At 56.5% G+C, this 27,169-nt stretch overlaps 5 protein-coding genes across 6 annotated transcripts; 3 read left to right on the top strand and 2 right to left on the bottom strand.

Moving 5' to 3' along the window:
- Nucleotides 1-889: 889 nt before the first annotated feature.
- On the bottom strand, nucleotides 890-2,770 carry RHOD (ras homolog family member D). The gene is made up of 5 exons (XM_075047138.1): nucleotides 2,636-2,770; nucleotides 1,850-1,937; nucleotides 1,444-1,553; nucleotides 1,165-1,299; nucleotides 890-1,057 (listed from the first exon to the last, which is right to left on the bottom strand). The coding sequence occupies exons 1-5, from the start codon at nucleotides 2,768-2,770 to the stop codon at nucleotides 890-892; spliced, it is 636 nt and encodes a 211-aa protein (XP_074903239.1).
- Nucleotides 2,771-5,330: 2,560 nt separating this feature from the next.
- LOC142039977 (mas-related G-protein coupled receptor member H-like) lies at nucleotides 5,331-6,248 on the top strand. The gene has a single exon (XM_075047137.1). It carries the CDS (start codon nucleotides 5,331-5,333, stop codon nucleotides 6,246-6,248), a length of 918 nt encoding a protein of 305 aa, XP_074903238.1.
- Nucleotides 6,249-8,183: 1,935 nt separating this feature from the next.
- Nucleotides 8,184-10,341, bottom strand: LOC142039976 (mas-related G-protein coupled receptor member H-like). The gene is made up of 2 exons (XM_075047136.1): nucleotides 10,076-10,341; nucleotides 8,184-9,735 (listed from the first exon to the last, which is right to left on the bottom strand). Exon 2 carries the CDS (start codon nucleotides 9,695-9,697, stop codon nucleotides 8,747-8,749), a length of 951 nt encoding a protein of 316 aa, XP_074903237.1. The 5' UTR covers nucleotides 9,698-9,735; nucleotides 10,076-10,341; the 3' UTR covers nucleotides 8,184-8,746.
- Nucleotides 10,342-17,009: 6,668 nt separating this feature from the next.
- Nucleotides 17,010-19,602, top strand: LOC142039975 (proto-oncogene Mas-like). Its single transcript, XM_075047134.1, has 2 exons — nucleotides 17,010-17,684; nucleotides 18,150-19,602. Exon 2 carries the CDS (start codon nucleotides 18,176-18,178, stop codon nucleotides 19,145-19,147), a length of 972 nt encoding a protein of 323 aa, XP_074903235.1. The 5' UTR covers nucleotides 17,010-17,684; nucleotides 18,150-18,175; the 3' UTR covers nucleotides 19,148-19,602.
- Nucleotides 19,603-21,087: 1,485 nt separating this feature from the next.
- Nucleotides 21,088-24,600, top strand: LOC142039974 (proto-oncogene Mas-like). 2 transcript variants are annotated; one of them, XM_075047133.1, is made up of 2 exons: nucleotides 21,088-21,391; nucleotides 21,931-24,600. In XM_075047133.1, exon 2 carries the CDS (start codon nucleotides 21,969-21,971, stop codon nucleotides 22,938-22,940), a length of 972 nt encoding a protein of 323 aa, XP_074903234.1. In that variant the 5' UTR covers nucleotides 21,088-21,391; nucleotides 21,931-21,968; the 3' UTR covers nucleotides 22,941-24,600. The 2 variants fall into 2 exon arrangements, with proteins under 2 accessions (XP_074903234.1, XP_074903233.1); XM_075047132.1 differs by having other exon boundaries at nucleotides 21,088-21,406.
- Nucleotides 24,601-27,169: the final 2,569 nt, after the last annotated feature.

Genomic DNA, 27,169 nt, shown 5'->3' with positions numbered 1-27,169 from the left:
ACACCCCCTATATACACACAGCACACCCTCATACACCCCATATACATGCAGCACACACACACACCTCTATCCACACAGCATACAAGCATACACACCTATATACACACAGCACACACACATACACCCCTATATACATGCAGCACACACACCTATAAACACACAGCATACACACATACACACGCAGCACACCCCCATACACCCCTTTATACATGCAGCACACGCATACACCTATATACGTGCAGCACACACATACATGCCTATATACATGCAGCACACCCCCCCATACATATGCAGCACACGCACACACACGCAGCACACATGCACACACACCTATATACATGTATACGTGTGCCCCAGCCAAAAAGCAGGAGGGGGCTCGTTCCCAGAGGCCGCCCGGCCGCAGCGGGTCCATGGCAGGACCGTGTCTCCCCGACGCCGTGCCGGGGCTGCTCCTGCCCGCAGGGACTGTGCCACGCTGACGAGTGTTGAGCTTTAATGGCAGAACTGCACCGAAATCACCCCGTGTCACCCCTCCCTCGCTGGCCTGCCAGCAGGAAGGGACCCCCCCCCCAAAAAAAAAAAAATCAGTTCTCTGCTTCCAGACCCCATCTGCCTGGGCAGCTCGGTGCAGAGGATGCTCCAACGCTGGGTTCCCCAGTGGGACAGTATCTTTGTGCCCGGGGGGTGCTTTCCTGCTGGCACCCCACAGCGACTGGCAGTGCCAGCCCCACAGGGCTGGTTTGGGGGGGGGGGCAGGAGCGTGGCAGCGGTGGCAGCGGTGGCAGCGGAGGTCCGGCGGTGGCTGGGAACCAAGATGCTGTCCTAAGCCCAGGACAGGGGCGGGACAGCAGCAGGTCCCGGGGGACGATGCCGGGGGTGGGGGGGGGGCTCAGCAGAGCACACAGCCCCTCCTGGGTCGCCTCCTGCGCTGGTTTCGGCGGGCGGCACTGATGGCGGCACCGCAGGCCTCCACGAAGATGTCCCCGATGTTCTCCTGGTACCTGGCCGAGCACTCCAAGTAGGACACGGCGTGGACCTGCCGGGCCATGGCCTCTCCCTGTGGGGACCCCTGGGGTCAGACCCCCACTCTGGGAGACCCCCGGCTCCCCCACCGCCCTGTGCTGGGGTGACGTCCCCGACCCGTCCGGGGGGGTTGGCACTCGCCTGCTGGTAGGTGATGTGTTCCAAGTGTCTCTCCTGCAGCTTGCGCAGCACAGCCCGGTCCTGCCGCAGGTCGGTTTTGCAGCCCACCAGCAGCACTGGGATGCCCTTGCAGAAGTGGTTCACCTCTGGGTACCACTGGTGGAGGGGGGGGGGGGGAGGAGACACACGTGTCACCCAGGGGACGGGGACATGGGACGGGCAGCAGTCCCAGCTCCACGCTACCTCCCACGGGGAGGACGCGCGGGGTGGGAGCGTGTCCCCCCCTGGGGGCTGCGTTACCTTCGTTAGGATGTTTTCGTAGCTGTTGGGGTCGGTGACGTCAAAGCAGATGAGGACAACGTTGGCGTCCGAGTAGGACAGCGGGCGAAGCCTGTCATAGTCTTCCTGTCCTGCCGGGCGGAGAAGCAGACCATTACGCACCAGTTCCCTACCGGGCTGGGTCCCCCCCTACCCTGGGGGCACCCCGGGGCTCTGGGGACAGAAAGGCAGCACTGCTGAGAGTCACATCCTTGGGGACCGGCGGCTGGCCGGCCGTGGGTTAACCCCCGCCCCCGCCATCTCCCATGGTCAATGCATGGGGACACCCCTCTCAGATATGACCCACGGGTGTGGGACACCCCCCCAAACCCACAGGTTGGGGGGGGGGGGGGCCCACGACTGCCTGCCCCCTTCCCTCCTGTCCCACCTGCCGTGTCCCAGAGGTGGATCTTCACGGGCTTGCTGCCGACCTGGAGGGAGGCCGTGTACTTCTCGAACACAGTGGGGACGTAGACCTGGCAGGGGACGGGGGGGGACGGACAGGGTGAGGACAGGTCCCACCTGCCCGTGGGCAGCCGGTGGAGGGGGGGCAGCGGCAGAGGGGACCCCCACGGGGGTGTGTGCGCAGGACAGGGCACGGGGAGGTAGCCAGGGTCGGGAGAGGGAAATGGGGGGGCAGAGGATGGTGGTGCCTCCTTGTCCCCCACAGCCCTGGGACTGTGGCCCCCCCTCAGCCCAAGGCAGCACCGAGCCTCAGGCAGGTGGGATGCCCCGGTGGGACCCGGGGGGGCCCGGGAGAGAAGTTCTGGGGTCAATGTGGGCCACCCCCGCTCCCCCCCCCCAGGTCCCCTACGTGCCCTTGCCGTGGCACAGACCCCGCTCCCCGTCCTGTGACCCCCCCCAGGTGAGGCAGAGGTGCCCGTCCACCCACCGAGGAGTGGGGGGAGCACCGCCCTGGACCCCCATCAGCCCCAAACCGTGCCACCCCCTTCCCCAGCCCCCCCCAGCCCCCCGTCCTGCTGCAAACGGCCCCGCTGCCGCCACCGTGCCAGCCTCGTCCCCCCCCCCGCCGCCCTTCGCCCCTGCCGCCGCTCCCGGGGGGGCCTCCCCTGGCCACGGCACGTCTGCGTGGGGACCCCCTCGGGGACGGGGACCCCACCCGTGGACCGGATCCCACCGTGGCTGACACCCCAGCGGACGGGGAGCCCCGTACCTTGGGGAAATCCCCCCTGGCGAAAGCCACCAGCAAAGACGTCTTCCCGCAGCCCCCGTCCCCCACGACGACAGCCTTCACCTCGGTCTCGGGGGGGGGTGACGGGCTTTGCCCCCCGCCACGCTCCTGCTGCATGGGGGCGGCCGGTGAGGCCACGAAACCCGCCTGGCCTCGGCGGGGACGGGGACGGGGACAGGGCGGCAGGAGGCACCCGCCCGGTCCAGGGTACGGCCCCCATCCACCCACCCACCCACCCACCCACCGGGTCCGCCCGCGGCGTCGCTCGGGGCTGGGGCCACGCAGGTGATGGTGACGGCCGGGGCACCGCCGGCAGGCGGGCAGGGTGCCCACACGCCTATGGGCACGCTCGCACGCACACGACGCCTTGCACGCGTGGCAGGGCTGCTCCCCGCGCGTGTCCCGGACCTTTCCGCCGCGCGGGTGCTCGCCTCTGCCTCCCGCCTGCGCGTGCAACGCTCCCTCTCACGCTCCCCGTTGCACGCGCACGTGCGACCCCGTCCCACGCGTGCGGCGACTTTGCACGCGCAGCCCCCCCTCGCACGCCCGCTTCTTCCTTGCAGGCGTCCACGCAGGTTCTCTCGTGCGCGGGCACGTAACGTGCACACGCGTGCTCGCGCGGCTCCCCCTTGCACGCCCGCAGCTCCCGTCCTCGTGCAAACACACGCGTGTGCCCGCCGAGTGCCTGCTGCAGGTGGGGGCCCTCCCCGACACCCCGGCCCCCGCCGGAGCCCAGGTTTTATTGCTCCCAGCATCCACAGGAGGCAAAGTCCAGGGTGGAGGGAGGCACGGGGTGTGGGGGGGTGACTCACAGCTCCGGCCCCCCCCGCCAGTGCCACCCTTTCCGTCACACCGGGCGACGTGCCGTGCCCAGCCCTGCCCGGCCGTGCCGTGCTTTGCCATTCCCTGCCGGGAAGTTCCATCCCTGGCACCCGACCCAGCGGGACCCGGCTGGTGTGGGCAGCCCCCAGCCCACGGTCTTTTCCTGGTGACCCCCAGGGACGGGCTGCAATACCCCGCTTTGGTGGGGGACGTGCCAACCCGGTGCTGTTCCCAGGGATCCAGATGGTGCTGTGCGTGGACCCCACGCTGACCACCCCGTATTACCCACAGCGATTCTTGCCCACCTCCCCCGGGACGGGGACGCCCGTGACCCCGCTCTGGGAGGTGGGAGCTCAGAGGATGCTCGGACACGAGGGATTTGGGACATGGAGCGTTTCTGGGTGGTGGCCGAGCTCAGGGAGCCCTGTGCGGGGGTTCCCCCTCCCGCCGGCTCCCCCAGCCCTGCCGTGGGTGCACCAGCCACCCAGGCAGGGGGGTTAGCAGTCCTAGCGGTAATTAGCCGCCTTAATGAGCAGAAAAAGCGGCTTTCTGCCCTTGCTGGAGGAGCAGATGGCACCCGGCGCTGGGTGGGTGCTTTGCCCACCATCCGGCCGTGTTGCCCCACTAGCAAGGGGGGGCCCAGTGGCTGGAGGGGACACAGAGGGCAGCCGGTGCCACTCTGGGGAGAAAAAAGAGACCGTGTCCCCCACATCCCAACTTAGAGGTCCCCAAGACCCCCTCCCCTCCGCCGGTGCCCTCCTCTGCCACCCCAAGGCTTCGGCAGGGGTGAATGGGTGCTTCTGGAATAGGGGTGCAAGGAGGGACAGGGGGGATCATGTGTGCCGTTCCCTGCCATTCCCCCCAGCCCTATGGCTGGCTCATCTGCTGTCCTGCTGCCGGACCACCCCCCCCGGCTCCCTCGGTGGGTACCAGCCAGTCCAGGAGGGCACTGCAGCCCCCAGACCAGCCGGGGTAAGTCTGAACCGATGGCTTGAACACCAAATTGCCACCCAGGCCTGATGCACGGAAAAGATGGAGGAGAGACAGCGGCGATTCACATGCCGGGAGGCTGGAAGGGAAATGCACACAGTAATGAACAATCTCAGAAGGATGCCAGCATTAGGGCGGGGGGGGGGGGGGGGGGGAACTGGAGCACAATAAAACAATTAGAAAGGTGGTAATTACCAGTCTAATGAGATATCAGGTTGAATCTTAAAAGCATCAAGATTCTTCACAGCAAGATGTAGCTGCTGCAGTATTCATCCTCTGGGGTATTCTCTCGGACAAAACATTTCCTTTCCCGCAAGACCAACAGAAATTTGACAGAAGAGGTTCTGTGATGCAGCCTGTGTCTCTGAAACTGCCCAATGCTCTCTTACCACCTGACCTGTGATCTTGCAGAAACGCCCGAAAGACCAGCGTTATTTGGAGGCGAGACGGGTTGTTCGGGTCTTCTGAGGACGCGGAGACCCCAGTTCTCCTCATCTGAGAAGATCGTGGCAAGGAGAGCCAGAGGGAGGGAGCGTGCCGTGCTCGGACGCGTGGGCAGGTCGGCCCCGGGCTGCTGCCTGGAAAGGTAGGGGGTCGGGATCGGAGGAGCTGCTCGCGTCTCCCCGGAGCTCCCCACAGCCCCTCTCACTGCTCCCATGTGCATCCTCCCTCGGGTCGCCTGCACCCCCCCCCCCCCAGCCCATCACTGGTGAGGCAGCCGCCTCCCCAGCCCTCCCGTCACCCCCCTGTCCCCAGCCCTGCTGTGCCACACCAGCAGGACCCCTCTCCCTGACGCATCCTTCGGGGTCCCACTCACTCCCCGTCCGCTCTGACCGCAGCTGGGGACCACGTCCCACCTCCCGCCATGGAGCTGAACCAGACATCCCCACCTCCCACATCACCTGTGCCGGAGACCGACGGAGAAGACCCGTGCAGGATAGACGTCACCGATGTGGCCGTAGACACGGTCACGCTGCTCATCTGCCTCTGCGGGCTGGTGGGGAACGGGGCCGTCCTCTGGTTCCTCGGCTTCCGTATCCGCAGGAACCCCATCACCGTCTACATCCTCAACCTGGCCGTCGCCGACTTCACCTTCCTCCTCTTCATGGTCACCTCATCCCTCCTCTACATGATGGAGAATGTCTTCTGCTCCGCTGTCGTGTCCCTGATGTACCTGAGGTCGCTTTTCCTGCTCTCGCTCTTCTCCTACAACATGGGCCTGTACCTCCTGACGGCCATCAGCATCGAGAGGTGCGTGTCCATCCTCTGCCCGCTCTGGTACCGCTGCCGCCGCCCCCAGCGCTTGTCGGCCGTGGCGTGTGCCCTGCTCTGGGCCCTCTCCATCGCTGTCATTGCTGCAGTGACTTCTCTCTGCCTGCTGCACGAGCACGAGCAGTGCCGGCTGGCTCTCATCTCCATGTACGTCCTCAACTTCCTTATTTTTGCCCCACCCATGGTCATTTCCAACGTGATCCTGTTCTTTAAGGTCCTGTGTGGCTCCAAGCGACGTCAGCCCAGGAGGCTCTACATCGTTATCTTCCTCACCGTCCTCTTCTTCCTCATCTTTGGGGTTCCCCTCAGCATCTGGAATTTCCTGCAGCAGTTCAGCTACACCATTGTGTTCTCCCAGGTTGTGTTCCTGCTCGCCTGCATCAACAGCAGCATCAACCCCTTCATCTATTTTTTGGTGGGGAGCTGCCGGAGGCACTGCTCCTTGGTGTCCCTCCAGGATGCCTTCCGGAAGGTCTTTGAAGAAACGGGGGTCACCACGATCTCCAGCTAAGAGGCCTCTGTGTTCACACCAGCTTTGCTGCCCACCCTGGCTTCACGCTCAGCTGCCTGCCCTTGCTCCCAGCCAGGCCTGCGAGATCACTTTCCTACAGCTGTGTGTCGAGATGCATCCCCTCCCTTATCCCATCCCGTCTTGATCCCAGCTTGTTCTCATCCCTGACCCAACCCCATCCTCATCCCAACTCAACCCCATCCCATCCCCAACTCAATCCCATCCCCAACCCATTCCCATCCCCATCCCATTCCCAACCCAATCCCATCCCCATCCCAGCCAAATCTCATCCCAACCCAATCCCATTCCCATCCCCACCCCATCCCCAACCCATTCCCATCCCCATCCCATTCCCAACCCAATCCCATCCCCATCCCAGCCAAATCTCATCCCAACCCAATCCCATCCCAGCTCAATCCCATCCCCAGCTCAATCCCATCCCCAACCCAATCCCATCCCCATCCCATCCCCAATCTCATCCCAACCCAATCCCATCCCCTTCCCCATCCCATCCCCATCCCATCCCATCCCCATCCCATCCCATCCCCTGCTCGGCACCCTCCCGAGCTGCCGCTCCCCGGCTCGGAGCGCGTCCCGCTGGGCTTTGCTGCCCTCCAGCGAGGGAAGAGGAGATGGGAGACCTCCAAAACCCCTCCCGGGGGCCGCCCCGGCCCCGGGGGAAGCGGCTCTCCGGGGCTCGGTGCGGGGGCTCCGGCGGCCGCTGCCCGACAGCCCCGCTCCTGCATCCCCCCCCATCTCCGCCCCTTCCCCCGGCCCCGGTTCGGGAGCTGCCTGCGGGAAACACCGGCAAAGCCTCTGCTCCTCCCGCCGGGGCTGTTCTGCCCTTCCCTGCCCGGTCCCGGTCCCGGTCCTGGTCCCGGTCCTCCCACCCCAATAAACGCCGCTGGCTCCATCCGCCGCCTCTCGTTCCTCTCTGGCCGCCCGTGGGGGCGAGGGGGGGGGGGGAGGTTTGCAAGGGGCTGGGGTACCGGGGATGAACCTCTGTGGAGTGAGGGTCTCCCCCAAACCCCCCCCCAAACCTTCTGGGGGTGGCCCGGGGGTGAGCAGCCCATAGGGAAACACTGGACCCTGGGGAGGGGGTGGGTGGGTGGGAGGTGGGGGGGCTGAATGGGGGGGGTGGGTCGTGGTAGGGTGGGGGTGGGGGGTGGTGGGGGTCACACTCATCAGGACAGGAGGAACAGCAGCCCCAGATGTGCCTGTGGGGTGTGGGGGGGTGGGGGGGCTGCACCGAGCAGCTCAGCGCGTCCCCGGTGCAGCCCGAGGATGGGCAACGTCCCTTCCTCCCTTCCCTGGGGGAAACTGAGGCCCGTGCCATGGGGCTTGGTCCGGAGGTGTCCGACGCACCGCTGCCGGCTCCGGCACCGTCTTTCTGCACACCCACGGCTCTCCCCGCCGCTGTGACGGTGACCGGCCGAGACCTTGGCAAAGCCACAGGGAGGCAAGTGATGCCCCGTGGAGCCTGTGGTGACCAACAGATGTGGCAACTTGCTCCTGGAAGGTGGTGGCCGGGCTGGGGACCGCGGACTCCTCCTCTTGCTGCTGCACCATCCCGGCCTGCTGAAGAAGGAGAAATGCTCCAGCCTGCTGAAGCCAGGGGAGAAGAAGAATTTCAGGAGAAAAAGAAGAGTCCTTTACACTTACACCTGGCTCACAAAATTAAAAAAAAAATAATTTGGGGAGGTATTTGCTGTGACACTAATAAAACAGCCTGGGGGCACTGCCGTACCCCCGGGCCCATCCTGCCTGCATCGGGTGTGCTGGCGCGGTCCCAGCTGCGGGCAGTTGGCATCATTTTTGCTCCGGAGACCACCAGCTGTGTGTCCATCTCCCCTCCCTCCACCCGCACCCCCGGCCGGCAGCAGGACCCAGACGAAGCCAGCAAGCGCTGGCACACGGACTGAGGGCAGCTCAGGGTGCACGATGCTGTTTATTGATATCAGGCAGCAGTGACACAGAGGAACCGGGTACCGGTGGGAGGGTGCCGGGGCCTTGGCAGAGCCTGGCGAGGGGCAGCGGTCCCCCCCGCCGGCATTGCAGGAGGTGGGAGCGGAGCAGAGCTCAGAGAGGCTGCGCAGGCTGGGATGCCGGATAGGGAGAGGGGCTTAAGACACTGAATGGGTTTTACCCCCGCTCTGTACGTGAGTCAGAGTTTCCCAAAGGCAACGCTCATCCCAAAAAGCAGCAGGGGATTTTTGGGAATGTGGTCCTCTGGGGCATGTTGTGCTTGGGGGGATAGTGCCCTAGGGACTGGGGTGGGCTGGCAGGGAGGAGGAAAGCGGTGCTCCAACGCGCTCCCCGCAGAGCATCCCTCCCCACATGGACCTTGGCGAGGCCGCTGCTCTCCCCTTCTGCAGGGGGCAGGATTACACCGCGAGAGGGTGACATCGGGGAAATACTGCCGATGGTTAGTCATCTGGTTACTCAAGGAAATCCTCAGCCACTGTCCCGGGGGCCTTAAGTAGGGTGGTGGAAAGGCTTCAACAGGCTGGGGCCAGCGTGTCCATCGTAGTATCGTTGCTGCATGTAGTGTTGTCTTCTGGCTCCTCAAAGACCTTCTGGAAGGTGACCTGGAGGGACACCAAGGAGCAGTGCCTCCGGCAGCTCCCCACCAAAAAATAGATGAAGGGTTTGATGCTGCTGTTGATGCAGGCGAGCAGGAACACAACCTGGGAGAGCACGACAGTGTAGCTGAACTGCTGCAGGAAATTCCAGATGCTGAGGGGAAGAGCGAAGAGGAGGAAGAAGAGGACGGTGAGGAAGATAACGATGTGGAGCCTCCGGGGTTGGCGCTGCTGGGAGCCACACTGGACCTTAATGAAGAGGATTGTGCTGCAAACGACCATAGGTGGGGCAAAAATAAGGAAGTTGAGGACGTACATGGAGATGAGAGCCAGCCGGCACTGCTCGTGCTCGTGCAGCAGGCAGAGAGAAGTCACTGCAGCAATGACAGCGATGGAGAGGGCCCAGAGCAGGGCACACGCCACGGCCGACAAGCGCTGGGGGCGGCGGCAGCGGTACCAGAGCGGGCAGAGGATGGACACGCACCTCTCGATGCTGATGGCCGTCAGGAGGTACAGGCCCATGTTGTAGGAGAAGAGCGAGAGCAGGAAAAGCGACCTCAGGTACATCAGGGACACGACAGCGGAGCAGAAGACATTCTCCATCATGTAGAGGAGGGATGAGGTGGCCGTGAAGAGGAGGAAGGTGAAGTCGGCGACGGCCAGGTTGAGGATGTAGACGGTGATGGGGTTCCTGCGGATGCGGAAGCCGAGGAACCAGAGGACGGCCCCGTTCCCCACCAGCCCACAGAGGCAGATGAGCAGCGTGACCGTGTCTACGGCCACATCGGTGACGTCTATCCTGCACGGGTCTTCGTCGCTGGTTGGCGTGGGTGATGCGCTAGGTGGGACCATGTTGTTCACCTCCATGGATGGACGCTGGGCAGGTAGTGGGATGTGGTTCCTGGCTGCGGTCAGAACGGATGGAGAGTTAGTGGATGGAGAAGCTGGGGCTGAGCCCTGCGGCCCCTTGCCAGCTCCCTGCACCGGGAAGGCATCACCGGAGGGCAAGCGGGACGTGCTGGGGAGGGGAGTGGTGGACATTGTGGGGTGGGAGAGGGAGACAGGAGGGGAGGGAGAGGGAGGTTCACCATCAGAAGCAAAAGGCAAGTGCAGGGCAGTGGGGAGAGGACATGGGGAGAGTGCTGCCGCTCACCGGGAGAGGGTGGGAGGGATGTAGCTGCTGGCAGTGGATGCTGGAGGAAAGGAAAGTGAGGGGTAGATACGAAGGAAAACATCGCGCTTAACTGTTAGCTTTGGTGAAGCAGCAGGCAAGGGCTGTCTTTCCAGCTGGGCTCGGGCTGATCAGCGTCAGTGTCTTGGCATCTCATGCTCCTTTTGGATCCATATCCCGAAGCGGATCCTCCCAGGATGGTTGCATGAAGAAAAAAATCTAGTCACCACAAGGTCCCTGCACTTGTCCCACCGGCTCCTCTCCGTGCCCTGTCCCCGGTGCACCCCTCGGCAGCGCGGGCGCTGCCCCCACCAGCCGCAGTGGGATCGTGGGGGAGTCGGGAATGGTTTTGTAACTGCGGCTACGTCAGAGCTCCGCTTCCTTGTTTTTATTTATCTTGCTCTTTTTTTTTGCCACAAAGGAAGTGGCTATTGCCAGAAACTCCGCAAGCAGAACTTTGTGAATGGGTTTACTTCTGATTAGAAACACTTCGCCCCAGATAACGCCCTGCTCACTGGCTGCCTTCCCTCTCCTGGCAGGGTTCTGCCATTCTTTATTTCTCCCTTGCCTGTTGCAGGGCTCCCCGGACCTCAGCACCCCCGGGGGGCATTGCCCCTCTAGCAGCAGAGCGTGATGCTGGCGATGCTGACGGTGCTGGTGATGCTGGTGGTGCTGGCGGTGCCGGTGGTGCTGGCAGTGCTGCTGGGGCAGCTGGGTGCTTCTAAGAAGCAGCTCCCCTTCTGGGAAGAGGACGGTGATCATCGCCAAAACCTCTCCTGTGCCCGAGGGAGCACACCTTCAAAGCGGAGCCAAGAATTAGCATTTCTTGTCAGTCTAAAGCCGGCTTTGGCAGCCCAGTTGAAGGATGACAAACAGTTGTTTTCAGCCAGGTTACAATGATACTAGCATTTACAGCCCAGATTGATTATTGCCAATACCCCTTAGTAATGCAATGAAAGCTATTAGAGACCAGCTTTTGGGGTGCCGTTACAGTGAGCTGCAGCCCTCCTGGCACTTCACCAGCGGCACATCCTTCTCCTCCTCAGTCTTGGGAACGCTTGTGGTTGTTTTCACATGCTCCCACCCCTTTGGTAGCCCACACACCCTGGGGCTGCGGCTCCTGAGATTGGCCTGGATGTTGTTAAACACTCCTGTGGCTCACGGCTCCTGCTCCGGGCTGAGCAGAGCATGTCCCTGGGGGCACTTGCCCCTCCATGCCTGGTCTGGCCACACCGTCCCCAGGCAGGTCCACGGGGACGCCGAGCTCCTCGCAGCCACTGCACGGCCTGCAGAGGGCTTATTGTTATAGCCGATGTGTTTTGCGCAATTAACAACCTTGGCGTGATGATTAAAATGACAACGGTGGGCTGGAAAGCGAGGCTTGCAGTTGCCTCGGCTGTGGAAGAGTTTCTCCGGAGGGATCCATTGCCACAAGGAGTGCTACAGTGCCCTTGCAACTGGGAGGCACTTTTGGCTTCTCTCCCGGCTGACTACCTGGTTCTTGCTGCAGTAGCCTTCAGCTGCTCTAAAACGTTCCGCGAATGCTTAAAATTGACTCCCAAAGACACCGGATTTAGCCCCTTAACAATTCCAGTTTTAGCACTTTCGGTAAGGGCGGAGTCGTTTCCAAGGGTTTTGCATCAAAGTCACTTCATATCAAAGTCCCTTCCTTCAGCGGGGGCTGTATTACGAAAGCAGACCCTGTCAGCCGCGTTTCGTGTGAGAAGCCGGACCAAGGTGCACGGGCAGGGCCCATCGCTGAGCCCCGAGCCCCAGGGGTTCTGGCGGGAGCTGCGGGATTCTCCCCAATCCCTTCTCCTCCTGCATCCCCCAGCCAAATCCATCAGCCGCATCCCAGCTTCCTGAAGGTGGGCAAAACCACCGTGGTCCCTGCAGCCACCTCCATTAGGCTTTGACGGGGCTGCTTTCCAGTTTGCAGAGTAAGAAGGGAAAGAGCATCTTTACTGCGGCATTCCTGGGCTTCGGACTTGGAGTGGGATGGACAGGGACAGCCTGGGAGCAGGCACACACACGTGTGTGTCTGTAGCACCGTGCATCAGCAGCGTCCAGAGGATTTGTGAATGAAACCTCCCACTCATTCTTCAGGTATCTTAAGCATCCAGAAATGAACTATTCCGGCTGTCTTACCAAATTGTTGTGTGCACATACATCTGATTTCTTAGAATTTATGTTTGCTCCCAAAGAGATCATTGTGTGCTGACTTCAAGGTTCTTTTCTGAGGTTTTGTCTGTTTGTTTGCTTTGTTTTTAAGGCTAAATATAGCATTCTGAGTAACTATGAGTTCCACTGGAGTGCTTGACAATACTGACCTGCGGGAGGGGGGAGGAAGCCCTCTATTCCCTGGCCACTAATTACCTGGGCAAACTGGCTGCAACCGAGCTAACCTCAACCCACTTTCAGCTCATCAGTGCTTCCATTCACCTCCCTCCAGCCACTCAGCTGGGAAATATAGATAAATATATTGCAACTGGCAGGAGACTGGGAATTCCCTGCTACACACAGGGAGGGCAGCTGAAAACATCACTGTCTTTTCAAATCAGCACACAGAGTTCATAAAGAAATGGCCATTTTATTCCAATGAGGTTTAGTGAAGCAGATGGAGACATTAGTCTGGGGATGATAGGAAGCTGTTTTCTGCCTTTTGGTTTTTTTTGCTGAGTCTCTTCATTTACCTGATAAAGAGCATATGAAGTGAGAATCTGGTTAGGCTGAATCTTTGGTGTGTTGGCATTCTCTGTAGGTTCTTTTTTACAATGAAGGATTTTTCTAAATAAACTTCAAAAACCCCAAACCTCCCCAAGTCACAGGCAGAGCAGCCCCGTGCAGCAGTGCTGCTGTGCATCACCCTTTCCTCCTTCTTGATTTTTTTGGGGGTGGGGGGCTTGTTCTTCTTTTGTTATAGGGAAAAGAAGAAATGGATTTTATCTTGTACCCATTTAACCTCTTTCACTGAAATGGCACAATCATCAGCCCCACGACCTACACCATCGCTGCTGGGGGTGGGAGGGGTGATTCATCTGAAGACAGGACAGCTCCGGCGAGAGGTCGCTGGGCTCTGCACGATCCTCACGGCCACTTCTTTCAGAAAGGGGAATTCTCCTCGTCATAAACTTCTTGTCATAAAGACAGCCTAGTGTGAAAGGGCACGTACTGTAAGTAGCCTTTTACAAAGTTTACAAAAGGCAGCAAAATTAAATCTGAGTATCATAACCCGTGACTGTGTTTAACATGCTCTTACATCTCAGGGAACGATCCTTTACACAAAACAACGAATCCTCTCATTTTGTGCAATTCAAGTCAATTCTTAATAGCCAGCGTTACGTCCTCCGAGCTCGAGGGAATGGATCCCTTCTCTTGTGACTTAGTGGTTTTCAATTTTCCTTTTCTCTGTGTGCAAATGCTTAAGGATCTGTGCCGTTTCTTTTCAATCAAGGCCATGCCATGCATGTGAACTACAAAGTATTATTAATTAAAAAAAACTCAGGGGAAGAGTCATCCAGGAGCTTCCCGATCGCTCTCATATCGGTAGGCACCTTCTCTCCTACAAGTGCAGACACTGGTGCTTGCAGGGGCGGAGATGGCTTATTAACACTGATTGGTAAGATTTTGCAGCTGACATAGAGTTTTCCTCCAGATGTCTATTTTTATCGTAAGAAAACAGACCTTAAAAGCAGGCAGCATCACCCCTCGATTGCACAGAAATGTTTTCAGCCTTCTGCTGAAATCGATTTGTGCTACATCTCTGCAAATGGACTTCAGAAGCGCACACCAGGGTTTTCTCAGCCCCCGAATGCCGGCACAGCTCACATCTCCCCAGCTGCTTCCACCAATTGGTGCCCAGCGCTGGGAGCTCCTCGGGGCAGAGGCTTCACATGGTCACCCCTGCAAGATTCATACCCTGGGGAAAGCCAAAATAAAAGCAGAACCATATTTGGACAAGTTTCACTGAGAAAAAACCACCCGGGAAGTGAGAGCTGTTGGGATGCTGTCACGCCTTTCACGGCTATGGATGCTGAGATGGGTCTCACCCGGAGTGGGGCACAGCTCCGGTGCCTGCGGGCTCTGCCTTCTCGGGAGGAGGAGGAGGAGGATGGATGGTGAAGCACACCCTGCAGCCGCAGAAGCTGGGAGGTACCATTCCGCAGACCCACGCTGATTCACGCTGGCTGAAGCTGGATTAAGAAAGTACAGGGTCATGCTTTCCCTCCGGCCCGTGGAGATCCGATTGAACAGAAGCTTTGGGAGCAACAGGGAGACGGAGCTGCAGTGCAGCTACATTGCATTTAACACAGCCTGTTACTGCCAGGGCGGGACATTTTTAGCAAATCCGAAGGTCGCTTTACCAAGATCAAGCTACCTTTGGGTTGCTTTTTGCAGGGACTGAAGGAGAAGCCCCGCAGCAGCGCTGGATCGGAGCTGGCAGGGTGTTATCGCCCGGGGTCCTGCCGCGGGTGACTGTTCCCAGCCAGCCCAGCGCATTTCTCTGGCAGGCGGGGGCTTCCCGAAGGAAGCCACGCCGGGACACCCTGCCCATTCCTCCACGGCCACAGCAGATGCTGGGAGCGTGCGGAGGGGGAATTTGGAGCAAGCTGGCCCAAAGGACTTGTGGTTGGAAGGACATTTGGGGAAAAGGCAGGGAGGGCTGGCGATGGCAGCGGTAATTATTGTGAGCTTCGGCAGCATCATTATTCACTGGGACACTTGGAAGCTCATCACTAAGATACTTGAATTCTTCTTAGGCTATTTAAACAATCCCGGGTGAAACGATTGCCCTTTGTTATCAATCATATATTTTTGTTACTACCCTCTTAGAATTGTTTATAATTTTGTTCTAAAGTCTTATAATTGTATGGGTTCTCTTTGATTGCTGCGTGGGTTGTAAGATGTTTCTGCTGGGAAATAAGTCCTTTTGCTCAAACCCTCCCCAGCAGCGAAGCGTGAGCTGCAGGCAGAGGAATGCTGATTAATTAAGTTCAGTTCACACATATGTTCCTGTGGTTTGGTATTGTGTCCAGCTGGCCCTGGATATGGCAGAGATGGTAAAAGACCATCTCCAACTCTGCTTTCTGCTGGTTTTGGTTTTTTCCTGGGATCATAGTGATCTAAAAGGGGATACAAAGCAAATCAGAGAGTATTCCAGGGAAAAGTTGATCAAGCCTTTTCCATGGTGGTCCTGGGAAGGAAAGGGTGATGTGAAGAAGAGATGCTGTGAGGCGGTAGCCCGTGCTGTCCGGTGAAACCCAGCCCAAAAGAAATGCATCGGTTCCCTGTGACAGCAACCAGGCAAAACCCTGGTGTTTGTAAAAAGAGCTCACTCCTGCGTCTGCTACGGGGGTTATTTCTGAGCACTGTGTGACTTCGGAGCAGGCAAACCTCCAGGTTTAATTAAAGACTGTGAGTTTGTTTCTTAATATTGCCCCTTTCTCCCCATTTTTACCATAGAGAGAAGAAACTGAAACATTTAAAATGATGCCGAAAGGTGCCTTTAGGGACATCGATGTGAGGGAACTTGTCACCCTTGTCCCCAGCACAGCTGTCACCAGTGGGAGTTATTAACTGCCAGCCTGATGAAGAATGGGAGATTTTGATGCCTAAGTGGCTGCCACAAGGTGAAATAAATGGGCGCCCAGTCCAATAATCGTCATTGTCACTGTGCTCGTTGTCCTCGGGTGCGCCAGGACCCCTGGGTCAGGAACCACGTCCCCGGCCTCGTGCACACCCCTGCCCGCCCGGCAGGAGGGAGCTTCCCCAAGCAGCAGCTGTCAACATTATTTATCACGTTAATAATAACAACAACTACTGTTATTGTTATTTCTTTACAGCTTAATTTATCTATTATTTGTATGTCTTTGTTATTTGCTGTTTAATATTTGTTACTTATTAATTGTTATTGTTTATAATTTATTATTTACACTTTATTCACCAATTTACTATTTACTGTTTATTATCTGCCATCAGCACTTTATTATTTACTATTTACTATTAGCAGTATTTATAATTTACTATTTGCTATTTATCACATTAATGTCATTTAACATTTAATAAACATTGAACATGATTTACAAACAATTGGGAAACGTAGCCAAATAGCTGCCGGCTGCACTTCTCCACCGGCTAAGAGCGAGCCATCAGGAGGAACCATCCCTCAGCAGCCCTTGCCTTATGCTTGGCTGGGATCTCACAGTCCTGCTTACAGGTCCTATTACTCCCTCCTTTAATCTCATTTTCTGTTGAACCCTTCCTTTAAATATAAAAAGAAGTGCCTCGGTGCGGCCCCTTTCCTGGTGGTGCAGGGAGCTCACGATCCCCGGGGAAGTTGAAGTCGGACTCAAAACCAGCTCGTGGGCTTTGGAGATGCTGAAGAGCTGGCGCCGGACGGGGCAGATTCATGCATGGAAGCTCTCCTTTGGTCCAGTTTCATTATCATTTAAATAAACAGTATTTATTAAGGAATTTGGAGGAGTCCGGGTTTCATGCCAAATCAGGACGGTTAAACTGATGTCAGGAGTATTTCATTTTCCACTTGATCAGAGTCGCGGGGGGAGCAGAGCGCCCCACCAGCACGCCGCATCCCCCCCTCCTCTGCCTGCAGCCAGGCAGGATTTAGGATGGAGCCGCAGGCAGGACCGCAGCCCGGGGCTCTGCAGGACGCTCTCCCAGCCATTTGCATTTTCTTCCCCTTGCTCTGGGTGTCTCCGATGATTTCTTCCGAGCTATTTAATGAGATTTGCTGTCCAGCCGACGAGGAAGTGGGACAGATCTCCCTGGTCCCGAAAGCGATGCTCGGAGCAGGGCAAAGGGACGGAGCCGCTGCCACGAGAAGGCTCCTGCCCCGCAGACATCGCTCGTGAGCAACGGCCCCCTCCGAGGACTCCCCCCACGTCCCCGCAACCTCAGCAGGGCGAGACGTGAGGACGGGGCGCGGAGCAGCGCCAGAGCGGGGCAGGTCCGGCGGTCCGTGCCGCCTCCGGGACGCGGCGGCCGGGTGCGTCACGTCGTCCCGCTTCCCTCTTGCCCTCCCCAGGGCACGGGGTGATGGAGGCGTCCAGCTCCAGCCAGCGGGCGCTGAGTCCCGGCATCGTTTCCCTGGGTTGACGGGGAGCCGGTGGCTTTTGTGTGACAGCAAAGAGGAGGCATTCACAGAGATGGGAACCGCCGCACGTCTCCGGGAGGTTGCAGCCGGGCACAGAAGAGAAGAAGCGAACGAGAAGGAAGACGATAATTTAGTGCTCAACACGATGGCGGGTTTGGGAACAGGAAGCGTTTGAAGCAACCCACAGATGGGTCTGCAACGCTCATCCCGTGAGGGTGACTCTTTGGCAAGCTGCTTCCGCCGCTCTCGGAAGCGATGACCAAGCCCTGGAACGCCTGCGTGCCCGCAGCCACCCACCCCTGAGCAGAAACCCAGGACCGTGGTCCCAGGGCCCATTTTTGCCTCCAGCTGAGGAAGAGACAGGGTGCCGAGACCCACACGGAGACTGTCGGAGGAACCTCGTCATGGAGTTACCTTGTTCCTGGAGGCCAGATCTCGTCTGGGAGAGTTTTGGCACGGCGGCTTTGTAAAATTTCACGTGCAAGTCTGACAGCGAGCACTGGAATTTGCAGTTCTGGGATACCAAGGCTGTGCAAGGACTTTGCCCTCACTGGACCGCCCTGTGCTGGGTGAGAGGGGTCTGGGGCTTGGCTCCACTTCTGTTCCTGGGGCACGCTGCTCTGCTCTTCCTCAGTCTTTCCATTCTTCCCATTCACCTCCCTAGCCCTTTTCAGGGCAAATGGCTCTGTGCGCCTTTTCTTTCTCCCTCCACTCCTCTTCCAGCTCTCTGTCTGTCTCCTGCCACCCTGGGTGCAAGATTTCCCCCCCTACCCTTATCCCTATCCCTATCCCTATCCCTATCCCTATCCCTATCCCTATCCCTTCCCTTCCCTTCCCTTCCCTTCCCTTCCCTTCCCTTCCCTTCCCTTCCCTTCCCTTCCCCTCTTTTTTTCCCCGCTCAGTTCTTATGTTTTCTGGGTTGCAGATGTTGTAGCCTGTGGAGGAGCGGGGAAAGACTGAATGACCACAGGACATTCACAGTACTGAGGACCTGAGAGTCACTGATTTTGCCTTTATCTCTTGTCTTTCCTCAGGTGAGCACAAGAGAGAAAGGAGGAAGATGGATCGACATCCCAACAACACAATCCGTACAGTGTCCCCAGCGCCTCTGGAGAGCACGGTCTATGGGGAGGGACACAATGGGACCAGGTGCTTTGCAGAACACATCCCTGAAATCATCACCGGTGGCATCATGCTGCTCATCTGCCTGTGTGGGCTGGTGGGGAACGGGGCCATCCTCTGGCTCCTCGGTTTCCGCATCAGGAGGAACCCCTTCACCGCCTACCTCCTGAACCTGGCCGTGGCCGACACTTGCTTTCTCCTCTGCACATCGGCTTTCCTTGTAATATATCATATGCCCATGCTCAGCTGCTTTCAGCCAGAGCTTTTGCGGGTGCTGCCGCTATTTCACTCCATGGTTCTGCTCACATACAGCACCAGCCTCTACCTCCTCACGGCCATCAGCGTGGAGAGGTGTGTGGGTGTCCTCTGGCCCTTCTGGTGCCGATGCTACCGCCCGAAATTCCTGTCGGCCATCGCGTGCAGCCTGCTGTGGACCCTCGCCTGTGTCCTTGCCGGGCTGGTGTACTTTGTGTGCGACCTGGGACACTCTGAACACTGCTGGACGGTTCTTGGAACCTTGTGCTTCCTCAACTTCTGCTTTTTCACTCCCTTTATGGTTCTTTCCAACGTGATCCTCTTCATCAAGCTTAAGCGTAGCTCTTGGCAACACCACCCGGCGAGGTTGTACACTGTCATCTTCCTCACCGTTTTCTCCTTCCTCCTCTTCGGCATCCCGCTCAGCGTCCAGATCTTCCTCAACTTCTTTGTCTACATTAATTTTGTCTTTGAGATCTGCCTGTTGCTGGCCTCTGTCAACAGCAGCATCAATCCAGTTATTTACGTCCTGGTTGGGAGCTGCGGAAGGTCCAGGTTCAGGGGATCCGTCAAAGTCGCTCTTCAGAGGGTCTTTGAAGATAGGGCAGATTCCCAAGAGGTGGGTGAGACCCCTGTGATGGGAATTGCTGCCTAAACCCCTACGGCTGCAGACTGGCACCTCCGGGAGCAGAGCCCTTGCCCAGTTGGGTGAGTGGGACCGGCAGCGGACAGTCGTGCGTCTCCCAGGACACAGCCACGCTCAGTGAGATTTCCAGGGGCAGGGCTGGTTCCCACCTCAAACTTATATTTAAGTTATTTTAATAAAAGTGTCTTTCATGTAACTCATTGGTGATTACAGTTTCTTCCCTTGCTGTGCCCTTGCTTGTTCTCAAAATTAAAGTTGTGATAGTCCCCTCACACTGCCCACTAGTTTATAATGCTGAATTGATGTGGTCCAGAAAGTCCCGCGCCATGTGTTCTCCTGTTCTCCATGGTTATCACAGCCACGCTCCTGGGCCCTGTTCTGTACCTTGTCTGCTTCCCAGCATGGAGATTTCCCAATTCTTCCTGCCTCTACCCTCTTCTTGGACCTTGGTGCCTGATACTAAAGCACCAACCACTCACTACCTTGATCCTCAAAAGCCCCCAAGCCAGGGGAGATGATGGTGAGGGACAGAAATGATGTTTTCAGCTCCCTCTGGCTTAATGCCCTCCTATGCCACAGTCTGACAGCAAAACCCCATCTCAGTCTGGCTGATGGAGCTGGCAGCATCAGTCCAGCAGCCAAACTTCACCCTGCCAGGGTGATAGCACTGTGCCAGCTTGGATAGAGGACCAACCACCAGCCAGCTAGGGGCTGGTGGCTGTTGGAAAGTGCAATTCTGTGCACCAGGTGAAGAAGCCCATGGAGCAAACTGCCAGGGCAGACCCAAAAAAGAGGCAGAAATAGAGGCTGGGAAGGCTCTCACACGCTATAGCTCAAGGAGGCTGAGCTCTGCCTGCCAGATGGTTTTATTAGCTTTCCCAACACACAGAAACAACTGCTATCAGAGCCATAATATTTACAGAACGTAGTCTCCTTTGAACACATACAAACCTGACCCCGATACAAACAAGTAACTGATGTCTGTAAATCTTGTGTTGGAAATCAAAATTTTAGGCACACATGCTCAGGATGGTGCCCATGAAAGCAGAAGCGGAGAAACCCTGGGTAATTCTGCTCTTTTGTCGAGCACACGGGTAGGTCAAGTGTTGTGTTGCACAGCATCATGCTGGTGTACCTCGATGCTTTTCCCATCATGACCTGTTTGAACTTGAAAGGCTTGGCGAGGGGATGTGATTCTGTACCTGGGGACACAAATGCCGTGTCAGAGAGGGAGAGAGGAGGTGGTTTTCGTGTTGGGGTCCCCATGCGTGCCAATTCCCAGCAGGAGCACCCCTGCTCCCAGATGCAACAGGAGCTGTTTGCATTTGACCTTGAGTGCAGTCAGTCTGGGTAGGAATCATCTCACCTACCTTCAGCTCTCGAGGTATTACATGGACCTGTCTGAGGAAACCATCGTAGGCTGCTGACTGACTACAAAGGGAGCGTAGAGGACAACCCAGATGAAACCCATAACTTTTAGATGGCTAAAGCCAAGTGAGCAGCATTGATTCCCCTCTCCTTAGGAAAAAAAGATTCTCCTGAAATCTTAAGTCATCTCTCCACTGTCTGTCTGTGCTCTAGTTCGTGCACAGATCTTATGATTCAGTTAGCAGCTCGGTGCACGTAGTAGCATGCTTTTGGAAACTGTGTATTTGAAGGTCGAGTATCACTGTGAAATTGTGGTATACAAGTGGCAAACCCAGATCTGAATCAGACATAGAGGCTTTGCAGCAACGCGACGCTTGTAGCGCAGGGTCCTAAAGATACACCCCTGGAATCATAGAAGAAAAGTTCAGCCAGTTCAAAGAAATTAATATTTCTGGATTGGGGTTGCTTTAAAATGAAACGAAAGAGGAACTTGACACAGAGACAATCTGCTTTTCCCATAGGTCTAGTTTCTGAGACTTTTTTTTTGTGTTAGTCATTTCCTGTACAAAGCCAAGAAAAGATTATAACCAGAACCCTGATACTGTCAAATGCAATGAAATAGTACCCTGTTTGCGAGAACTGTCGAGAACATGACCCGCTTGGCTAACACTGATAAAGGTGGTTTGTGAAAGGACCTGAGAAAGATCTCATGCGGAACACTTCACAGGCTCACCAAGACAGGCTTCAGTCCAGTTTTCCAAGTGATAATTCCGGGAAACCTCATGAAGATCCCATCACGGGGGCGGCAGCTGGCGAGAGCGAGGTGATGTGAGTCTGCAGTGCCTCTGCTGCAGTAAAGTTCTCCAGGCTGCGAGGGGAAAGAAGGTCAGACTTTTCTGGGTGAGTTTTTTTCCCAGCCTAATCACTGCCTCCCCTGTTGGTCAATCTGTACCAAATCTGATTGAGGAATAGTGGTCTCTAGGATATTAAGACCTATAAATACTGTGGAAAAAGGTGATAGGGGAATAGTGAAATGAGCGTCCCACTGAAGGAACCCAGCAGCTTAGTAATATCAACTCCAATATTAGACACCTGAGCATCCATATCAGATCTACCCCCCAAACCACTTGCTTTTTGACATCTAGAAGGACAATCCTTTCAGCTTATTATTTTCCTCCTCCAGATCTGTCCTGTCCAAAGCCAGGAAGGAGGCATCTCCCTAGCTTTTGCTCCACCTCTGTACATGCTCTCGTGCCAGGCATGTCATACCCATCTCCCCCATCCTCTCTTCCACCTCTCCTCTCCCTCCTTTCTCTCTGCGCTCCTCCACGTGGAAGCTGGGGCACGGCTGCAAAGACCTGAAAAGCCTAGTGTGGGGGACAGCAGAGTTGCTAACACGTCTCTGTTTCGTCTCGTCCCTCCAGCTGTGCAAGGGGGAAGGAGAAGCGGCAGAGATTTCGTAATGAACACATTGCTCCCTACCACGGAGAGAGCCAGCCCTGCTTGCTGGAGCCAGCTCGGCGGGACAGCATCTAACAGGAGTTGGGATCACAGGCTGCTGGGGCGTGAGGACAACCACTACGACTGGACTGACTGTGAAGCCCATCACTTGAGCAAAGTCCCTGTCACGCTGCTCATCTGCCTCTGCGGGCTGGTGGGGAATGGGGCCATCCTCTGGTTCCTCGGCTCCCGCATCCACAGGAACCCCATCACCACCTACGTCCTCAACCTGGCCGTCGCCGACTTTGCTTTCCTCCTCTCCATCGCCGTTACCCTTGTGATATTTTATGGCCCAGAGAGCCTTTGTCCCGGGTGGAGCTCTCAGGACGTGACAACCGTGATGAATATCACCATCCTCTTCACTTTCACCGCCAGCGTCTATCTCCTGACAGCCTTCAGTGCCACGACGTCTCTGTCCGTCCTCCCCCTGGCCCGCTGCCCCTGCCACCGCTTGTCAGTGCCCGTCTGTGCCCTGCTCTGGGTCCTCGCCTTCCTGCTCACCGTGACCCTCTACTTCTGCCCCGCGGTGCTCACTGTCTTCATCCTGAGCTACGTCTTATCGGTGCTTACCCTGATTTTTTCTGGTCTAACCCTGCTTGCCAGGGTCTTGTGCTGTTCACAGCAACATCCTCCAAGGAAGCTCTGTGTTGTGGTCCTGCTAGCTGTCTTCTTCTTCCCTTTCTTCACTGCAGATTTTGGTTACTGGCTCTTGCTAAGACTGTTTGATTTTTCTGTTTTTGTCTTTGACGCCTCTCTCCTGTTTGCCTGTGTGAACAGCAGTATCAACCCTGTTATTTACTTCTTCGTTGGGAGCTGTGCAAAGAAGTTCACACCCTCTGTTAGGGTTGCTTTCCAAAGGGCTTTCGAAGATGTAACGGAGCCCCAAAATAGAGGCGAACCTCCCAGAGAAAACACAGTGGAAACAGCTGTTTAAACCTCTGCAGCCCTTCCCTGAGAGAAGATGCTCTAGGGATGGAGATGTCCCATGAGACAAGGAAGATGGTTTCGGTGCGGGTCTGGCTGCAGCTGAACGGAATTAGCTGTGGCACAACAAAACGCGCTGGGTGGCAAGGGAACTCCTGCCTGGGGTGGACACTGGACAGCGTGATGGAATACCCATTGAAACCTTTTGCTTTGAAACCTTTGCTTTGAATCTGTCCTATTCAACAGCTCTGAGCTTTCACTGTCTCAAAAGTGAGCTTGCTTTACCCTGCACACTGTTAAAAGAGAGCCGCGGAGGTTCTTAGCTCCTGCCAGTGGGTTTTTTTGGTGTGTCTGCTTAAGAGCAGAGTGCCGGTGGATAAGAAAGCTTGGCACAGCAGGGCAGAACAATTCCTGGGCAAACCCTTGTGTGCGCATCTCCAGCGGGTACCGACATGTGTGAAGAGTATGTGGAGACTTCACATTCAGCTTTGTTACCAGGCAAGTAGGCATGTATTTGGGATCACGCCTGGAAGGCTTTCCCCAAAATGCATTGCTTCTGCTGCAAACTGAGTTTTATCCGCCCATCATGTGGGTTGTCTGCACACAAGGGTTTTTGACTGGAACTGCCTCTTGTGGTTCCTCCCACTTTTCTGGGGGCTGTCTGTATGGTTAGGTTGAGCAAATACCATTTCGCAACCGTGAGCTGAGGTCTGTATCCATTTCTGGTGTGGCTGCTCCTCATCTAGAAAAACAAGGAGAGTACGGTTAAAATGAAACAACCCAAAAAGCACAGCCCTGCCTGAAGACTCTGTAAGGACTGGATTTTCCATGTCAATGAGGATACAGGCAGAGGGAAGAAAACAGTGGACTTTTTATGGAAAAGACCCTGGTGAGGCCGTGAGGACTGAATTCCTGTAGCCTGGCTCAGGCACTCCCTGGGTCAAAGGGGTAGTGGCAGCACTTTCTCCCCTTCTCTCTTCCCTCCATGTCTGTCAGCCCTTGCTATCAAGGATCTGGGGGATACACCAGCTCTCATTTTCCTGTGAACTAAGCCACCAGCCAACCATTGCTTTTGAGCTGGTTTTGTTCCCTGGTGCGACTCGCCACCAGGCTGCACTAACTTTAGTATGAGCACGAGGGAAAGGTTGGGAAGATGCAGCTGGCAGGGAGGGATGGAGGGAAAACAGGCAGCAGCAGGATAGACCGAAACAGTAACCCCAGGAACTACCGATGCCATGGCCTCTAGGACCTTGTATGGCGACAGAAGTTTCTCTGCCCTTTGGCTTGTCCCTCAGCCCAGAGCTACATGTCACCAAACAGGCTGGAATGAAAATCCATCACTTGGTGCAGTACAGGTACAGAGCTGTGATAACCAAACCCATAGAACTCTCTGGTAAAAACAAGAAGCTCAGATAGGCGGTGGTCTCGGTGACACTGCAGGCAAGGGAGATCCTGGGAAGCAGGAAAAGCACACGGGAGGATCGTGGTCCTTCTGCACCTGCCTTGAGAGACTCTCCCTGGATGATGGGAGCTCTTTCCTGGACAACAGGTTGTAGCTCAGAGAGTTTTTACTTTCCAAAGGATGGGAAAATGGGAGAGAGGGAGAAAAAAACCTGCTATCAACTATGGAAGACTCCTGCCCCGTTCTGTAAAAGAACTGTTAATAAAGGTTTCTTAGATGTTTAACCTCATCATGTGTCTTCAAAGCATGACTCACCACCCATGGCTTATACTCTCACATCTCTTTCTAAAAGCAGTGGCATGTTAGTTTCCCTTGGATTTAAGGCAGTGCAAAAAGGATGGACATCTTCCCGCTGTGTAAGAGGCAGGGAAATGGGTGGGTGAAATCAGGCATCCCTGCCACCTGCAAATGTGAAGCCCCCTGTCAGGCTGTGTGCCTCCTCCTCGCTTTTCCCAGCCGTCTCCCAGGTGCTGGGATGCTGCGAGGTCCTTTCCTCCTGGTCTTTCCCTCTGCCCTTCCACCTTTGCCTGCACCATCCTACAAGGAGGTGCTCTCCTGGTGTGCTCAGCTGTTCCCAAGGAAAGCTTTCAGCATGTGTGGGCAGCTCCACTTTGGCTCAGCGGGAGGCTTCTTACAGCGAGAGACATCTCTGCTAACTGCAATCATCCCAGAGAGATGTCATCTGCTGCCCAGGTCCCTCCCAAAACAAATGAGGAAATCCTGGCACTGTTAAGAGATGGCTCATCCCAACTATTGCAGGCGCCTACCTTAGGATGAGGTGCATCCTGCTCTGGAGGTACCAGTCCTCCTCATAGACAAGACAGGGGCTTTAGAATGAGAGGAAATGAGCCATTTTCTGGCAGAGTTGAGTCAGCCTCGCTCCATCCACCAGTGACAAACTCTGCAGCGAAGTCCAGTTGTTGTTTAGTCAACAAACACTGGGGTCAGAGTTAGCATGTTGGAAACAAAAAAAGAAATCAAAATTTAGTTTAGGAGTAGTAACAAAATGACGCTTTAGGTAGGTTAACTAGAAAAAGATCGGCACAATCAGGATTTTGGAGCGTACGGTTAGTCACTGAAACAGCTGTGCAGAGGAGCTGCTCCGCTCCTCCTGAGGGTGGTCTGGTCCAGTACGGAGGCGGTGAAGGGTTTCTTCTTGATGCTGAACCTGGGCAACCAAAGGATGGCCCGCTCCCTGCCAGCCCACACAGGCAGATGAGCAGTGTGATGCTCCTAATTTCTATAAAATTAAGTGGCCCATACATCTGGTTTTGTTAATTTCCATATTTCAGGCTTTTTTTGGTTATGGACGCAGAGGTGCGTTCGGTGGAGTTACTATGAAATCTTTGCTGTGAGCAAAGAGAATACAGGAATTAGTGTCTCTGCTTTGCCAAAACCATCTGATCTGGTAATCCCCTGCCTTGCTTCATGGCATGGCTTGGAGCCACGTCTGGGGAGTGTTTGGTGAGCTGTGCCAGAGCAGGTTCCCACCTCAGCCTCTGCAGCTGACATTTGCCTGCTTCGCTTCTCTCTGGCATCAGAGAGGTGATCTTTGGCATCAGGCATCCTGAGCTGCACTCTGTTATCTCACTCTTCACCTTGAAATATTTCCTTTCCAAAATTGGTGCCTTTTCTGGAGACAGCTCCTCTTTTCAAGTTTGGAGGACAAGGTATCATAGCCTTGGCTGAAGTAAGGCAAAAGAGTCTAAAGCCTCTTTTGGGATGCTTTTGTCCCTGTGGACAAAACTTTTGTGGAGATATTGAAAAGTGAAACATGACTTAAAATCCTCTCTCGGTTTTCCTGTAGGGACTGATAGGAGCAGGGCCGGAGCGGATTCCCTGCCCTCTGGCAGGGATGCTTACTGTGCTGTCCGGTCCCTGAGAAACCCCAGCAGGGAGGTGACAACCCCCAGGACACGGTGTCTCGCCAGTCTGCTGCAACGAGCCGTGTTCCCCTGGAGCAGAGCTGGAAAACAGCACCTTGGGTGAACTTCTTGGCCCAAACACGAGTGCCGGGAACGTGCCATTCGTGATCCTCCAGCACTACCGAACCCATACTTTTCTCAGGACGATTTAACCCTGGAATTAGAGAGTGTGACAAATTCCCACTTCAAGTATGAAAGGATGCTCTTGTTTCTTCTCTCTGCAGTCCTGCCGGCAGCATCCTGCCCTCAGCTGGGATTGCAGGGCCGGCTCCGCTGCCCGGCTCTTGAGAGAGAAGGGCGAGGATGCTCCGTGCGATCCCTACCCCTCGCCTGCCATCTAGAGGCACCAACCCCGCAGATATTCGTGAAATCCCCTGGATGCGTCGTCCCCCCGCCGAGCCCGGGCTGTGGGTCAGCAGCACGGCCTGGGGGTCCCAGCCCCGCTCGGGGGGGTCCGCACAGCCCCGGCGGAGGCAGAGGGGTTGCCCTGGGCTGGGAGGGGGATTTTTGGTGGGGGTGAGGTGCCTGCTAGCCTCTCTTCACGAGGGTATCCCCCTTCCAGGAGCAAGTGGGAGTCCTCACGCTCCGTGTCCCGGCAGCAGATGTAGAGGCACGGCCAGCTCTGCCATCACAACATCCCCATGCCCAGGGGACCAGGGTCGGGGGGGGCTGTGGGACCCTGCCCACGACCCGCACTGCTGCTTCCCACGGCAGCAACTGCCTCTGCTCCTTGCTCAGCCTTTCACGGCAGCAGGAGTGCAGCAGTGCCGGCGGAATACCCAAAGGACCCCCTCGGCTTGCCCATTTTTGCAATCCTTTTTGCAGAGTCCCGCCTTGGACAACAGAGATGGC

The sequence above is a fragment of the Buteo buteo genome, chromosome 16, assembly GCF_964188355.1.
Source record: "Buteo buteo chromosome 16, bButBut1.hap1.1, whole genome shotgun sequence".
Classification (NCBI taxonomy): domain Eukaryota; kingdom Metazoa; phylum Chordata; class Aves; order Accipitriformes; family Accipitridae; genus Buteo; species Buteo buteo.
The sequence above is the reverse complement of the archived record's forward strand: the minus strand, read 5'-3'. Positions and strand labels throughout refer to the sequence as shown.

Bases quoted from the DNA above. Each gene is read 5' to 3' on its own strand.
- LOC142039974 (XM_075047133.1), top strand. From the start codon at position 21,969: ATGAACACATTGCTCCCTACCACGGAGAGAGCCAGCCCTGCTTGCTGG.
- RHOD (XM_075047138.1), bottom strand. From the start codon at position 2,770: ATGCAGCAGGAGCGTGGCGGGGGGCAAAGCCCGTCACCCCCCCCCGAG. The intron at 1,554-1,849 runs GTGGGACAGGAG...TCCGCCCGGCAG, and splicing joins CCACCTCTGGGACACGGCAG to GACAGGAAGACTATGACAGG. The intron at 1,058-1,164 runs GCGAGTGCCAAC...GGGTCCCCACAG, and splicing joins AACACATCACCTACCAGCAG to GGAGAGGCCATGGCCCGGCA.
- LOC142039977 (XM_075047137.1), top strand. From the start codon at position 5,331: ATGGAGCTGAACCAGACATCCCCACCTCCCACATCACCTGTGCCGGAG.
- LOC142039975 (XM_075047134.1), top strand. From the start codon at position 18,176: ATGGATCGACATCCCAACAACACAATCCGTACAGTGTCCCCAGCGCCT.
- LOC142039976 (XM_075047136.1), bottom strand. From the start codon at position 9,697: ATGGAGGTGAACAACATGGTCCCACCTAGCGCATCACCCACGCCAACC.